General features: G+C 42.0%; 1 protein-coding gene across 15 annotated transcripts in view; it reads left to right on the top strand.

Annotated features, from left to right (window-relative positions):
* The window catches only part of CDC14B (cell division cycle 14B), a 125,186-nt gene that overhangs the window by 63,896 nt on the left and 46,965 nt on the right, over positions 1-14,325 (top strand). For all 15 annotated transcript variants that reach the window (XR_007719904.1, XM_050761789.1, XM_050761795.1 and 12 more), the window contains one exon: positions 5,175-5,251. Coding sequence is in view for 14 of the 15 variants with exons in the window: in XM_050761789.1 (XP_050617746.1) it covers positions 5,175-5,251 (77 nt within the window). In the remaining variant the exon portion in view is untranslated. The remainder of the gene's footprint in view (positions 1-5,174; positions 5,252-14,325) is intronic.

The raw sequence follows: 14,325 nt of genomic DNA on the forward strand, positions 1-14,325 counted from the left end.
GATCCGTTAAGCTTTCTGGAATTCTGGGTCCTGTCTTTGTTCCGGCCCTTGTTTTGGATAGGATGAGTTCCTGTCCATAATAAAGCCCGAGGAGCAGGCCCTCTTCCAGCAATAATAGGCAGTGTGATCTTGGATAAGCAGTTGATGCCAAGGTCTGGAAAGTTGTAGCCTGCCAGTTTTATGAAACTCACAGAGCATTATAAATAGTTGTGGATTGTTTTACTCTATGGTTAAAAATTAGGAAATTTCATTTTTTAAAAAAATCAAGATTATTTACTTTGTCTTTAAAAAATGTCCCTACCACTCAAATGTGTACTAATACCCAGGGCCAATTCACTATTTTTATTAGCAGAGTTGGTAGATACGTGTTTGCTACTCTGAACTTCCAGTTTCATTTTGTCGAAATTGAGCATCATTATGCTAACCTACCGTATATATATATAAGTAAAAGTAATTTTAAAAGTTAAAACTATTGAAATGTAAGTTCATCCGAGGTTTTTTTTTTAACGACAGTTTTTTTCTTAACCAGTTTTGTGCAGGAGCTATGAAAGTGATTTTCTTTTATTTACTTTTTTATTCTCTGTGTTCTTTCCCCTGCTCACCTTTTTTATTGAGCAGTTGAATGTGTGAGCCTGTCTTCAACTTGCATTGATTTGCAAGCATTCTTTGTTAATCTGGAGAGAATGATTTTTTTTTTTTTATGATCAATCAAATTCTTGGCATAGGAAAGACTGTATCATCTGGCTGACATGAAAATAGTCACAAGAGTCTTGAAGTGCTGGAAACATTGTGACATCTCTCCAGGATTTCCTGGTTACTCAGGCTGCCACATTTGTTGCTGGAATTTCAATATCCTTTGTGGCTCTCAGCTCTGGGATGCACTCACTTGTGTGACGTTTGGGTTGTAAATTGTACCGAGGCTCTCTAAGTATATAAATAAAGCTTCAGAATCCTGCACATACTAGTAGAAATAGGAAGCACATGTCTAATTGGGTTTCCGTGATTTGTCCTGTCAGCATTGAAACACTGAAAGGAGAAGTAATGCAGTTGGGATCCTTTTGCCTCAGTTGCTTGTTCTTCCATCACTGCTAGTTCAGTACCTCCCAGGTTTTGAAACGTATGTCAGTAATCAAGGGGTCCAGCGTCCTCACAGGGACTCGGGCGTGCAGATGGTGATTCTAGAAAACGGGGGTGGTGGGAAGTCCTGGGAATGGCTGAGGTATTGTTCAGCAAAAAAAGAACTTTGTACCATGACTTTGAAAACCACACCAGTCTCAAGCATTTTCAACCATAGTATTTGTGTGTGTGTGTGTGTGTGTGTGTGTGTATGATATTTGCTCGTTCAAAGAGTCTTTATCCTAGAGAAACAAGGTATTACTGATGCTTCCTAAGCTGAGTCTCTGTGCTTACGCCTCATGTATTTGTTTATTCACTTTTAACAAATGGAAATGGCCATTTCCTTACTCACTGAGTGTGCTGCTGCACACTATTGCTGCCCAGCGAATTACCGCAAAACGTTGTGACTTAAAACGACAGTACACATTGTCTCAGACCGTGTCTGTGAGTTAGGCATCTGGGAGTTGCTTAACTTGGATGGGTCTGGTCTGGTTCTGGGCCGTGTCTGGGCTGCACTCACCTGGAGGGTCCACCTATAAGGGGGCTCAGTCACATACCTGGCAGGTTAGTGCCAGTTGCTGGCAGGCGGCCTCTCTTCCATACCACGTGGACTGCTTGAGTATGCTCCCAAAATAACAGCTTGCTGTACCCAGAGCGAGGGTTCTAAGAGAAAGCAAGACAGTAGCTGCCTCTTTTATGATCTGGTCTCCGAAACCACACCCTATTACTACAGTATCCTGTTCGTTACACGGGACACCCCGTTCACTGTGGGAGGGGACCGCACAAGGGTGGACATGCCAGCAGATGAGATTCTCTGGGGTTGTCTGGGAAGCTGGCGATCACAACTGGTCAGCAGCTCTCTTGGTCATCATTTGTTGTTTCCTGTTCTTAACCAGCACTGTGGAATTAGAGTGGGCATTCTATATATATTGCTTCTCATGAAAATATATCAAAAGAATTTGAGAAACGCCAAGTGTCCAGACTGCCAGAAACACGGTGATAGATCATAAGTTGCATCCATTTAGAGTTTACTAATCTGAGAATTTGTGTTAATGTAGGAGTCATTTACAGGATTCTTCTTTAGTCATAAATTTAGAATGATTTCATTTGGGAAGGCCTTTTGAATCGGCAAGATGAGTAGGTGTAAAAGTAAAAGTTACTTCCTTCATGCCTGGCCAAAAAAGAAAAGAAGGTAAAAGTTACAGATTGGCAAATATGTCTTTGATAGTTACATAAGTGGAATTATTCTGCATCTGTAAACTTCCTTCAGTTTATCTAATTATGCTTGACATTATTTTTTATGTGCAGGCATTCCCCAACTGGATTTTTAAATTACAGTCTTTTAAAGTTCATCATCAGGAATTTAGGGTTTTTTCCCCCACAGGAAAAAATGTTACATTGTTCTTGCGGTTCTTTGAATCAAACTAGTGTTCCAAGGCTAAACCACAGTCCTTAATGTATTAGAGACTATTTTTGTTTTGAAAGTTAGGAGAAAGTAATACCATTGCAGTTTTACTAATTAAAGAACCCAAAGAACAGCAATTGCAAGTAGGAAAAATTATCTTAAACTGGTGCTTAAGGAAAAATTTGTATAAAATTTGAGAGAAGGCCTTAGAAATTTAGAGAAATTCCTAAACGGGTCTCTAGATTTCATTTTAATACGCAAATGAATCAAACCCTATTCTCATTCTTACTGGCTTCGAGGTGTTTTTTTATTTGGTTTTGTTTTTTGGTTTTAGGATTTTGTTTTTTTGTTTTTGTTTTTTGAGATGGACTCTTGCTCTGTCCCTGAGGCTGGAGTGCAGTGGCACGATCTTGGCTCACGGCAGCCCCTGCCTCCTGGGTTCAAGCGATTCTCCTGCCTCAGCCTCCTGAGTAGCTGGGGTTACAGGCGCCTGCCACTGTGCCCGGGTAATATTCTGTATTTTTAGTAGAAACGGGATTTCACTGTGTTAGCCAGGATGGTCTCCATCTCCTGACCTCGTGATCTGCCCACGATGGCCTCCCAAAGTCCTGGGATTACAGGCATGAGCCACCGCACCTGGCCAGTTTTAAGTTTTTTTTTTTGTTTTGTTTTGTTTTTTAATCTGCTAGGAAGTCTTAAAATAGAATGGAGAAAATGAAAGACTTTACTGATGTTATCTGGTAAGTGTTAGAATAGGCATAGATGCATTGGAGACTGGAAGGGAATAAGGGAATTTGGAAAAAACAAGCTGGATTTTTAAAATATATTACTTTTCATGACTTACAAGCTGATGCTTAGAAGATCTGTGTGTAGGCCGGGCATGGTGGCTCATGTCTATAATCCCAGTACTTTGGGAGGCCAAGGTGGGCGGATCACCTGAGGTCAGGAGTTTGAGACCAGCCTGGCAAACATAGTGAAACCCCATCTCTACTAAAAATACAAAAAACTGGCCAGGCGTGGTGGTGCACGCCTATTGTTCCAGCTACTCGGGAGGCTGAGGCAGGAGAATTGCTTGAACCTGGGAGGCGGAGGTTGCAGTGAGCTGAGATCGCGCCTTTGCACTCCAGCCTAGTCAACAAGAGTGAAACCCCATCTCAAAAAAAAAAAAAAAAAAAAAAAAAACAGAAACAGACTAGTCATTGGGAAAATTTTCCGTTTATGAGTCTTGAGTCAGAAAATTGGTGAAATGCCCTTTGAAAGCTGAGTCAGTGCTTATGACTAGTTTTAGGATATGTCTGTTTCTCAGTTTTTAAGATCCTTGCTGGATCTTTGAGTTTTGAAAAATTTCTCTTAGTCCAGTGATACTTTCGCATTGATACCAACTTTTATTAAATATTTAAAATGTTCCTAACTATTGTAAGTAGATTTGGGTTCAGCTAAGTAAATCAGTGAATCAGATTGGTGTGTAATGAAGCCGTGAGACATGAGTCCCAACTTCAGAATGCTTCCCATTTGGTTGTGGAAACAGGTCACATGTATCATGTTAAATAATGGAGATAAAAAAGTTTGCAATTAACCTTTTTTTTAGTGATTTCTTTTTTTTGTTAGTGAAATTTAAAATCTATTTCCCCAAAGTAATCTTTGGAGTTCAACCTAATTTTGGTGATAATATAAGTGCCAGATTTAATGTTGTGTCTCCTCCCCACCACAACCCCCGCAAACTCCAACCTTCCATACATTAGTTGAAAGGGCCCTGCAGGAAGATTCTGAAGTCCCAGGCAAATATAATAGGGGGTAGGGAGAGGACTTATTTAGAGAGATGGTGGTGAAAGTCTCAAACTCCACATTTCTAGAACAAACAGGTTACTTGTAAGGAGCAGTCAGAGATACTTAGACCAGTAAAATACTTCTGTAACACTAGAAGTGAGAAGACATGGGAACATTATCTAGAAACTATCGAGAGGAAATGACTACAGACCAAAAATCCTACATGTAGTAGTCAAATAATAAAGGTCAAGGGGAAAAAAGGAATGTTTGGAAATGCAAGGAATACCAACTATAGACCTCAAATGCTGAAGAATATACTTGAGGTATTCTCCCAGATTAAAGTCAAAGCATAGCATAGTTCTAAGGACAAAAGAAGTCAATGAGCATCAAAAGCAAGGGCAGTTGGATAATCAACTCGTTCAGTATTGCAAGCCCTTACACCTCCATGGACAGAGTTAATCACGTCTGTGTTCTGCTTTTGTGTCTCTTTCCACTTCCCCCCATTCTAACCCTGCCCCCATCTCCTACACGCTGCTGAGCTGTCATTTCAGTGCACTTGCAGGAAGGAGGGGAGGTAAAAGCATGGGATCGGTCTAACATCTTGATTCGGAAAATCTGTTTTTAAAATACCGTGCGTCTTACCACAAAAGGTTGCTGTGAAGAGTTGTTGGTCAGGGCTCATGCTGCAAACAACAGAAACCAGCAATGGAGGATTTAAACAAAAAAGAAACCTGTGGACAGGATTCTGGGTGATTCCTGGGCTCCTGGGGAAGGCTGGAGAACCCGGCTCAGTTGGTTGGAAATTGGACAAAATTGACTTCACAGTGACAGCACTGTACCTTCACTTAGAAATAAATTGCCTTTTTCTTCTTTTTTCCAAACATAGGTTATATATTTGGGGAGAACTCCAGAAGAAGCATATAGAATATTAATCTTTGGAGAGACATCCTATATTCCTTTCAGGTAAATATAAGAGTGATGTGGTAGATTCAGGTAATCAGATCCTTGCCAGAAATATCTTGATAGTTGTTTCTGAAAAAAGAAGATCTGGTAAATAGTCATTTTAGGATGAGCACAAATAACACCACAGATCTGGGTGTTTCCACAGTGACACTGCTCACCTTTTGTCGTGGGGGCTATCTTGTGCATCGTATGATGTTGAATGGCGTCCATGGCTTCTGCCCACTAGATGCTGGTAAAATCCCCACACCCACTCTAATTGTCAAAACTCAGAATGTCTGCAGACGTTGCCATTTATTCCTGTAAGTGGCCTTGGGGGATGGAGAGCAAAATCTCCCTACATTGAGAACCACTGCCGTTGATGAAAACTAAGCTTTGGCTGGGCACAGTGGCTCATGCCTGTAATCCCAGCATATTGGGATGCCAAGGTGGAATGATTACCTGAGTCCAGGAGTTCCAGACCAACCTCGGCCACAAAGACAGGCCCCATCTCTACAAAAAAATTAAAAAAAAAAAAAAAAAAATTAGCCAGGCATGGTTGCATGTGCCTGTAGTCCCAGCTACTTGGGAGGCTGAGGCTGGAGGATTGTTTGAGCCCAGGAGTTCGAGGGTGCAGTGAGTGAGCTATGGTCACACCACAGCACTCAAGCCTGGGCAATAGAGAGATAACTTGTCTCAAAAAAAAAAACAAAAACAAAATCCCAAAACCTAGGCTTTGTACTCAGATGAGAATCCTGGGCTGTGGTACTCAAAACTCCCACTGAAGAGTGTAGTTCCTGAGAAGTGAAGAAATGTTTCCAATAATCAGTAGTTACTTTCTGGGACCAAAATGAACCCCTTTTTTTCTGGGGACACAGTAGAGACAGCCAGTAAGGTTGCTAATGCAGTACCACTTCCAGAAAAACCAGTCAAGTCCCTGCGTCCCAGAGGTGGTAGATAGTGATGTGTACAGGAATGGATGACATCCTCATCTCAAGCTTAGCATGCGATTGTGTTGAAGATATTTCGAGAAGACTGGTGCTTAAATCAAATTAAGTTCTAAAAATTTTTCTGCTTGTTTATCAAAATACTTGACATAGCTCTATAATGTAAATACTTGTATGGTAGGTACTTAATGGGTAATAAATGTGTGAAATAATTTTACTCATTGAAGACTTTGATATTTTCAAAACTGCTTGTTCTTCCATTCACAAATTAGTTCACTGCTTGTACAATGAACTAATAACTACTGCTTATTAGTTCATTGTTCAAACTAATTAGTTCATTAGTTTATCGTATTAGGACTGTTACATATACCACAAATGCCTGATTTTAAATGTATGGCCCTGACTGTAAAAAAGGAAGTTTGTGAATCTGACTTCATTTTAGATGAGCTTTGGCATAGGTACTTGGAATTATTGGCAGAATCTCCTTTTCAGATAACTTTATAGGCCCGCCTGTGGCCTTACTCCATGAAATCACAATTTCTCAGGGCAGTCCGAAGACTTCAGGAATACACTGCATGAAAGATTGTGAAGATCGGTGATTTAGCAAATTAGAATTGGCTTGAACCCAGTATCATCCCTTTCTGCTAGGTCATGGCTCATCTTAAGTATTCTTTTATTTGAGGTGGGTAGGAAGGGAAGCGGGGAGATAAAGATTATTTTCTAAGCTGGAAAATTCTTCTTCTCAACCTATAACATAACAGCAACCACATTCTTCCTTTAAAAGAAATGCTTGTATTTTTGGTCTTGAGTCACAGGCACCTTGGTCATCTCCTGATGTAGTGACATTTGTTCTGTAGAACTCTTCTTTATAATGATAATCCTTTGCAGTGCCACTCTTACATTTACAGCACAAGGTCCTGAAATAGGAACATGCTCACACATTTCACACAGTGTGGCACTGTTGATGTGAAAAAAGACGTTTTGAGTTAATTTAAATACAGGTGCCAAAAACAGAATAAGCATTGCTTACTGCCTTGCTATGTTTCAAATTATTGAAGTTTGGCACTGAGAAATGAAGTTAGTTCCTTGTGGTCTCAGGAGCATCAGTCAGTAATTCTCCAAAAGACAAGACTCAACTAGAAACCATTCAGGTTTGTGAAATTTGAATCTCTTCTATCATAGATACTAGGTATTTGATTTATCTAGACAGTTTTTTTTTTTTTTTTTTTGAGATGGAGTCTTGCTCTGTCACCAAGCTGGAGTGCAGTGGTGTGATCTGGGCTCACTGCAACCTCCGTCTCCCAGGTTCAAGTGATTCTTCTGCCTCGGCCTCCCCAGTAGCTGGGACTACAGGTGCCTGCCACCACGCCCGGCTAATTTTTGTATTTTTAGTAGAGAAAAGAGTTTCACCATGTTGGCCAGCATGGTCTTGATTTCTTGACCTCGTGATCCTTAAGTGTGGCCTGTGAACTGGTGCTGGTCTGTGATGAGATAAATACAGAAGTTGAGAGTAAGATTTTAGAAGCATTTATAGGTTATTGAATAGAGCAATTTTATGTCTGTAGAATCAAATAGTAGAAGAAATTTGGACTTGTATTTTTTTTTTTTTAACTTTCATTTTTCTAGTAATTTATTCACAAAAATAAGATTACTGCGTTACTGGGTATGTAATAGTACAGTACTAATGCATTTCATAGTTATTTTACAAAAGTGTCAACCTATGATTGACTTAAAGTTTTTAAATTTAGTGCTTCCTTACATAGTGTTCTATAGAACTTATCAATTAGAAAGTAGTCCAATCAGAATTAATAAAGCCTGATAATATTTTGATAGAAATGACATTATATTCTTTGTATCTTGCCACTTCAAGTACATAGAATAAATGTAACCAACAAAGTATTGCTAATAAGACATTGTGCAAGAATGGCATTCATTTATAGTAAATAAGTTATTTTATGTTACATAGCAATGTTTTATTTAATTAGATTTAATTCAACTTAGATCAAATTCTCTTTTATTTATTTATTTTTTTTTGAGACGAAATCTTGCTCTGTCGCACAGGCTGGAGTGCAGTGGCACAATGTCGGCTCACTGCAACCTCTGCCTCCCAGGTTCAAGCAATTCTCATGCCTCAGCTTCTAGAGCAGGCGCCACCACGCCCGGCTAATTTTTGTATTTTTGGTAGAGACAGGGTTTCACTATGTTGCCCAGGCTGGTCTCAAACCCCTGGCCTCAAGTGATCCGCCCACCTTGGCCTCCCAAAGTGCTGGGAATACAGGGGTGAGCCTTGGAGTTTTAAAGTGCGTGTGTATATATGATTTCTTACTGAGTTATATTAAATATTTCTCTGTGTCTGGTCTGCATGATTAAATAGTATAAAATATAGTTTAATTTTTTAAAAATGTCATAGGATCATTGTTATGAACAGTGTGTGTTTCTGTTCTCTGGTATTATCTCTGCTTCTTAGAGTTTTTGTGTGAGGGGGCTTGCCTCTGCTTCCTGTTTTCTCGAGAGGTAGTATTGTGTATTTGTTAATAGCTTGACTTGACATCAGATGGGAGTTTTGCTGTCAGCTCTGCTACTGATATCTCTGTGGTCTTTTACAGATTTGAGCCTTGGTCTCCTAGTCTTTAAACAGAAACAATAATAAAATCTCCCTGAGGGGGTTGTGAGGATGAAGTGACATCCTGCATATAAAACACATAGTATAGGCTGGGCATGGCGGCTCATGCCTATAATTCCACCACTTTGGAAAGCTGAGGCGGGAGGATGGCTTGAGGCCAGGAGTTGGAAGACCAGCCTGGGCAGCATAGCAAGACCGTTTCTCTTTGGGGGGAAAAAATTAGCTGGGCATGGTAGCATGTTTCTGTAGTCATAGCTACTTGGGAGACTAAGGCAGGAGGATCCCTCAAGCCTAGGAGGCTTCAGTGGGCTTTGATTATGCCACTGCACTCAGCCTGCACAACAGAACAAGACTGTGTCTTCTTTTTTTTTTTTTTGAGACAGACTCTCCCTCTGTCACCCCAGGCTGGAGTGCATTGGTGTGGTCTTGGCTCACTGCAGCCTCCTCCTCCCAGGTTCAAGCAGTTCTTCTGCCTCAGCCTCCTGAGTAGCTGGGATTACCGGTACCTGCCACCATGCCTGGCTAATTTTCTGTAGTTTTAGTAGAGACGGGGTTTCACCGTGTTAGCCGGGATGGTCTCCATCTTCTGACCTCGTGATCCTCCTGCCTCAGCTTCCCAAAGTGCTGGGATTACAGGCGTGAGCTACCACGCCCGGCCATTTACCTACATTTTATAAAAATCACTGTCTTGGCTGGGTGCAGTGTTTCACACCTGTAATTCCAGCACTTTGGGAAGCTGAGACAGGCGGATCACCTGAAGTCAGGAGTTCGAGACCAGCCTGGCCAATGTGGTGAAACCCTGTCTCTACTAAAAATACAAAAATTAGCAGGGCATGGTGGCGCACACCTGTATTCAAATCCCAGCTACTTGGGAGGCTGAGGCACAAGAATCACTTGAACCTGGGATGCAGAGATTGCAGTGAGCTGAGATCGTGTCATTGCACTCCAGCCTGGGCGACAAGAGCGAAACTCCGTCCCAAAAAAAAAAAAAAATTATCTGTCTTCTGGAAGATTCCCTCCTACCCCTTTCCAGTCAGTCATCACCCCCAGCTAATCATTGCTCTGACTTCTATCACTATCAGTTTTGCTTGCTTTTGAACTTCAGATAACTGGTATGCATTTTGGGGAGCTGGCAACTGGATTTCACATATGTAATGTCTATGAGATCTACCTGTGTTGTGGCAGGTATCAGTAGCTCATCCTTTTTTTTGCTTTTGTGGCATTCCAGTCTATGAATATACCATCATTTATTTGCCTGTTGTCCTTTTGATGGATATTTGGGTCATTTGCAGTTTTTGGCTGTGGTGAATACGAGCTGTTATGAAAGTTGCCATTCTTTAAAACTAGTATTTGACATTGTTGTGCAGTTTCCAAGCAGTGCGCCTTTATTGATTCTTATGTGTTTTCCAAATTTGTTAAATGATCTTGGTGACAAGGATCCCTCCCCACTCTCCAAGGCTTATAAACCGAGCCTCAGAGTTGCTGTTCTGCCTATTGGAAGACTGAATGCTCGGTGGGAGGAAGATGTGATGTGGGTGTGTCTAAAATTGGAGGTGCTAATGAAATAAACTTGAGTGAACAAAGATTCTTGTCGTATATTCAGATTCTATGATGTATGAGGCAGGACTTCAGCAGGGCCCAGATGAAAGCTTGTGAAATCATCACAGATTGGAGTGGGGCTGTGCCCCACAGTAGGTTCTCCAAAAAAAAAAAAAAAAAAGAGAAAGCGTTGAAGAAATTTGTCAAAATGTCACAGAGACTGAATCAACACGCCTTTAACTTGATTGGAAAATAATTATCAGTAGGTTGAGAAGATAATCAGGCCGGGCGCGGTGGCTCAAGCCTGTAATCCCAGCTCTTTGGGAGGCCAAGGTGGGTGAGTCATAAGATCAGGAGATAGAGGCCATCCTGGCTAACAAGGTGAAACCCCGTCTCTACTAAAAATACAAAAGAATTAGCTGCGTGTGGTGGCGGCTCCTGTAATTCCAGTTACTTGGGAGGCTGAGGCAGGAGAATGGTGTCAACCCGAGAGACAGAGCTTGCAGTGAGCCAAGATCACGCCACTGCACTCACTCCAGAGGGAGACTCTGTCTCAAAAATAAAAGAAGATAATCAGTCCTTCACAGAGGAGACATGGTTAAAATCATTGGCATCCAACTTGAGGGTTTACCCCATTTCCGTTGGTAATTTTGATTTGATTTAGGCTAAACTACTCCATTTTCCTGCCTTAGTTTCTCTACCTAAATGGGTTCTTTATTCCATGAACACCCTATTTCTACAAAACCAGGATTTGTGTTGATTTGTAGGTCAGTGGTTCATAAACTTAAACACAATCACAGACATCTAGAGGACCTGTTAAGACACAAATTACCTGGTCCTACCCCGAGAACTTTGATTCGGTAGATGTGAGGTGGCCCTGAGAATTTGCATTTCTGATGGGTGGGGTGGTCCTGGTGCTGCTGGCCTGGGGACCACCACTGCAAGTCCTTTTGTTTTTTTTTTTCTTTCTGAATATTGCCAATAAGGTGTTGGGAAAGTCATGGTCTTTTAAGTTAGATAAAGACCTTTTCTAGGATGTAGAAGAGAAAATTTTCAATTCAGAACCTTATAGAACAAAAATGGTGTGTTCTAAGACCTTGTGTCGGCTGAACGCAGTGGCTCACACCTGTAATCCCAGCACTTTGGGAGGCTGAGACAGGCAGATTGCTTGAGCTCAGGAGTTCAAGACCAGCCTGGGCAACATGGTGAAACCCCAACTTTACCAAAAAACATAAAAACTTAGCCAGGCATGGTGGTGTGCACCTGTGGTCCCAGCTACTCCAGAGGCTGAGGTGGGAGGATCGCTTTAGCCCTGGAGGTCAAGGCTGCAGTGAGCCATGATTGTACCACTGCCCTCCAGCCTGGGCAACAGAGGAGACCCTGTCTCAAAAAAAGAAAACAAAACAAGACCCTGCATTCCGTCCTCATGAAGGTTCTCATAGCTCAGTAATTCTTTTTTTTTTTTGAAATGGAGTCTCGCTCTGTCATCCAGGCTGGAGTGCAGTGGTGTGATCTCGGCTCACTGCAAACTCCGCCTCCCGGGTTCACGTCATTTTCCTGCCTCAGCCTCCCGAGTAGCTGGGACTACAGGCGCCCACCACCACGCCCGGCTAATTTTTTGTATTTTTAGTAGAGACGGGGTTTCACCGTGTTAGCCAGGATGGTCTCCATCTCCTGACCTCGTGATCCACCGGTCTCAGCCTCATAAAGTGCTGGGATTACAGGCGTGAGCCACCGCGCCCGGCCATAGCTCAGTAATTCTAAGCAGCTCAGTCAGTAACATTGAAGACGATTTTAGCTGAAAAGGATGCCTTTTCTTTCCCTCATTGCTGTATTCTTGGCCCTTAAGGTTTGAGCAAGAATTAAAAGTTTAAAATGTGGTTTAATTTTTATTCTAACATTTGTTGAATATTTATTTTTTCCCCTTTTAAGTTAATGTATAACTTCACAGTTTTTAACAAAAACTAATATTTTTTTTTTTTTTTTTTTGAGATAGGAGTCTCCCTCTGTCACCGGGCTGGAGTGCAGTGGCGCGATCTTGGCTCACTGCAACCTCCGCCTCCCGGGTTCAAGTGATTCTCCTATCTTAGCTTCCCAAGTAGCTGGGACTACAGGTGTGCGCCACCACACCCAGCTAATTTTTATATTTTTAGTAGAGACAGGGTTTCACCATGTTGGCCAGGATGATCTCAATCTCTTGACCTCATGATCCACCTGCCTCGGCCTCCCAAAGTGCTGGGATTACAGGCGTGAGCCACCGTGTCCGGCCTCAAAAACACTAATCTTAAGTGTGCAGCAGTAAGGTTTTACATATATGTATGTAACTGCCTCACAGTAAGAAGTATTACAGTGTGAAGGCCCAGATAAGGTGGGGAATTAGTGATGGCTCCACCAGCAACCCTGTTTCCCCAGAAGCAAATGAGTACCATTCAGACAGGCACAGTTTTTCTGCACGCCTAGCTTAATCATAATTAAATTAATTTTTATGTTGCCTAATTCCAGAAAATTTCATCTTGTAATGGCTCAAGGTAGCCAAAAAGGAGAAGCAGGTAGGGGTCAGGGGTGCGTTATTTCTCTGGGTAAAACCTTACTTGATATTAAGAGATTCATATAGTAAGATTACTGCTATGTGTTGATGCAGTGTTTAGGTGGATGGAGTTGTCTGTAAAGTAATATAAGAACTTTCCCAAAACTAGAGTGATCCTGTGGAAGGTAGTTGACTTGTTAGTTCCTGTGGTTTCATTGGTCTTACTACTGTCCTTTAAGAATCAGGAAGAAGGCAGGGCACAGCAGTGTACACCTGTCATCTCAACACTTCGGGAGGCCAAAAAGGTGAGAGGACTGCTTGAGGCTAGGAGTTTTGTTTTTTGTTTTTTGTTTTAAGATGGAGTCTTGCTTTGTCGCCCAGGCTGGAGTGCAATGGCGCAAGCTCCGCTCACTGCAAGCTCCGCCTCCCGGTTCCCGCCATTCTCCTGCCTCAGCCTCCCAAGTAGCTGCGATTACAGGCGCCCACCACCACGCCCAGCTCATTTTTTGTATCTTTAATAGAGATAGGGTTTCACCGTGTTAGCCAGGATGGTCTTGATCTCCTGACCTCGTGATCCGCCTGCCTCGGCCTCCCAAAGTGCTGGGATTACAGGCGTGAGCCACCACACCTGGCCAGTTTTTTTTGGTTTGTTTTTGAGATAGAGTCTCACTCTGTCACCCAGGATGGAGTGCAATGGCGTGATTTCGGCTTGCTGCAGCCTCCATCTCCTGGGTTCAAGCAGTTCTCTGCCTTATCCTCCCGAGTAGCTGGGATTACAGGCGCCCGCCACCATGCCTGGCTAATTTTTATATTTTTAGTAGAGACAGGGTTTCACCATCTTGGCCAGGCTTGTCTTGAACTCCTGACTTCGTGATCCACCTGCCTTGGCCTCTCAAAGTGCTGGGATTACAGGCGTGAGTCACCATGCCCAGCATAGGCCAGAAGTTTAAGACCAGCCTGGGTATCATAATGAGACTCCCTCTCTACCTTTTTTAAAAAAAAAAAAAAAAAAGGAAGAAAAAAGTTAACTAGATGCAATGGTACATGCCTGTGGTCCTTGCTACTGGGGAGGCTGAGGTGGGAGGATCACTTAAACCCAGGAGTTTGAGGCTGCAGTGAGCTATGATTACACCACTGTACCCCAACCTGGGCAACAGGGCAAGACGTTATCTCTATGAAAAAGTTAAAAAACCCGGAAGTTATCTAGTTACGTGGGTAAAAGTCTTTAGTATAATGATAGGAACAAAATGCTTATGACCTTCTACCTAGTGTTTTAAATATGACCTTGATTTCTCAATATTTCTGTCATACTTGGTTGGAGACACACACACACAGATGCGCACGTATACTTAGACACACATACACACATATGTTTATTACAGGATCAAAAAGCAGTCTTTCCCAGTAAGATTTTCGTATGGTATTTTCCAGTTTAAAGAAAAAATTCAAATGCTTTGTTTGC

Source organism: Macaca thibetana, chromosome 15 (assembly GCF_024542745.1).
Source record: "Macaca thibetana thibetana isolate TM-01 chromosome 15, ASM2454274v1, whole genome shotgun sequence".
Classification (NCBI taxonomy): Eukaryota; Metazoa; Chordata; class Mammalia; order Primates; family Cercopithecidae; genus Macaca; species Macaca thibetana.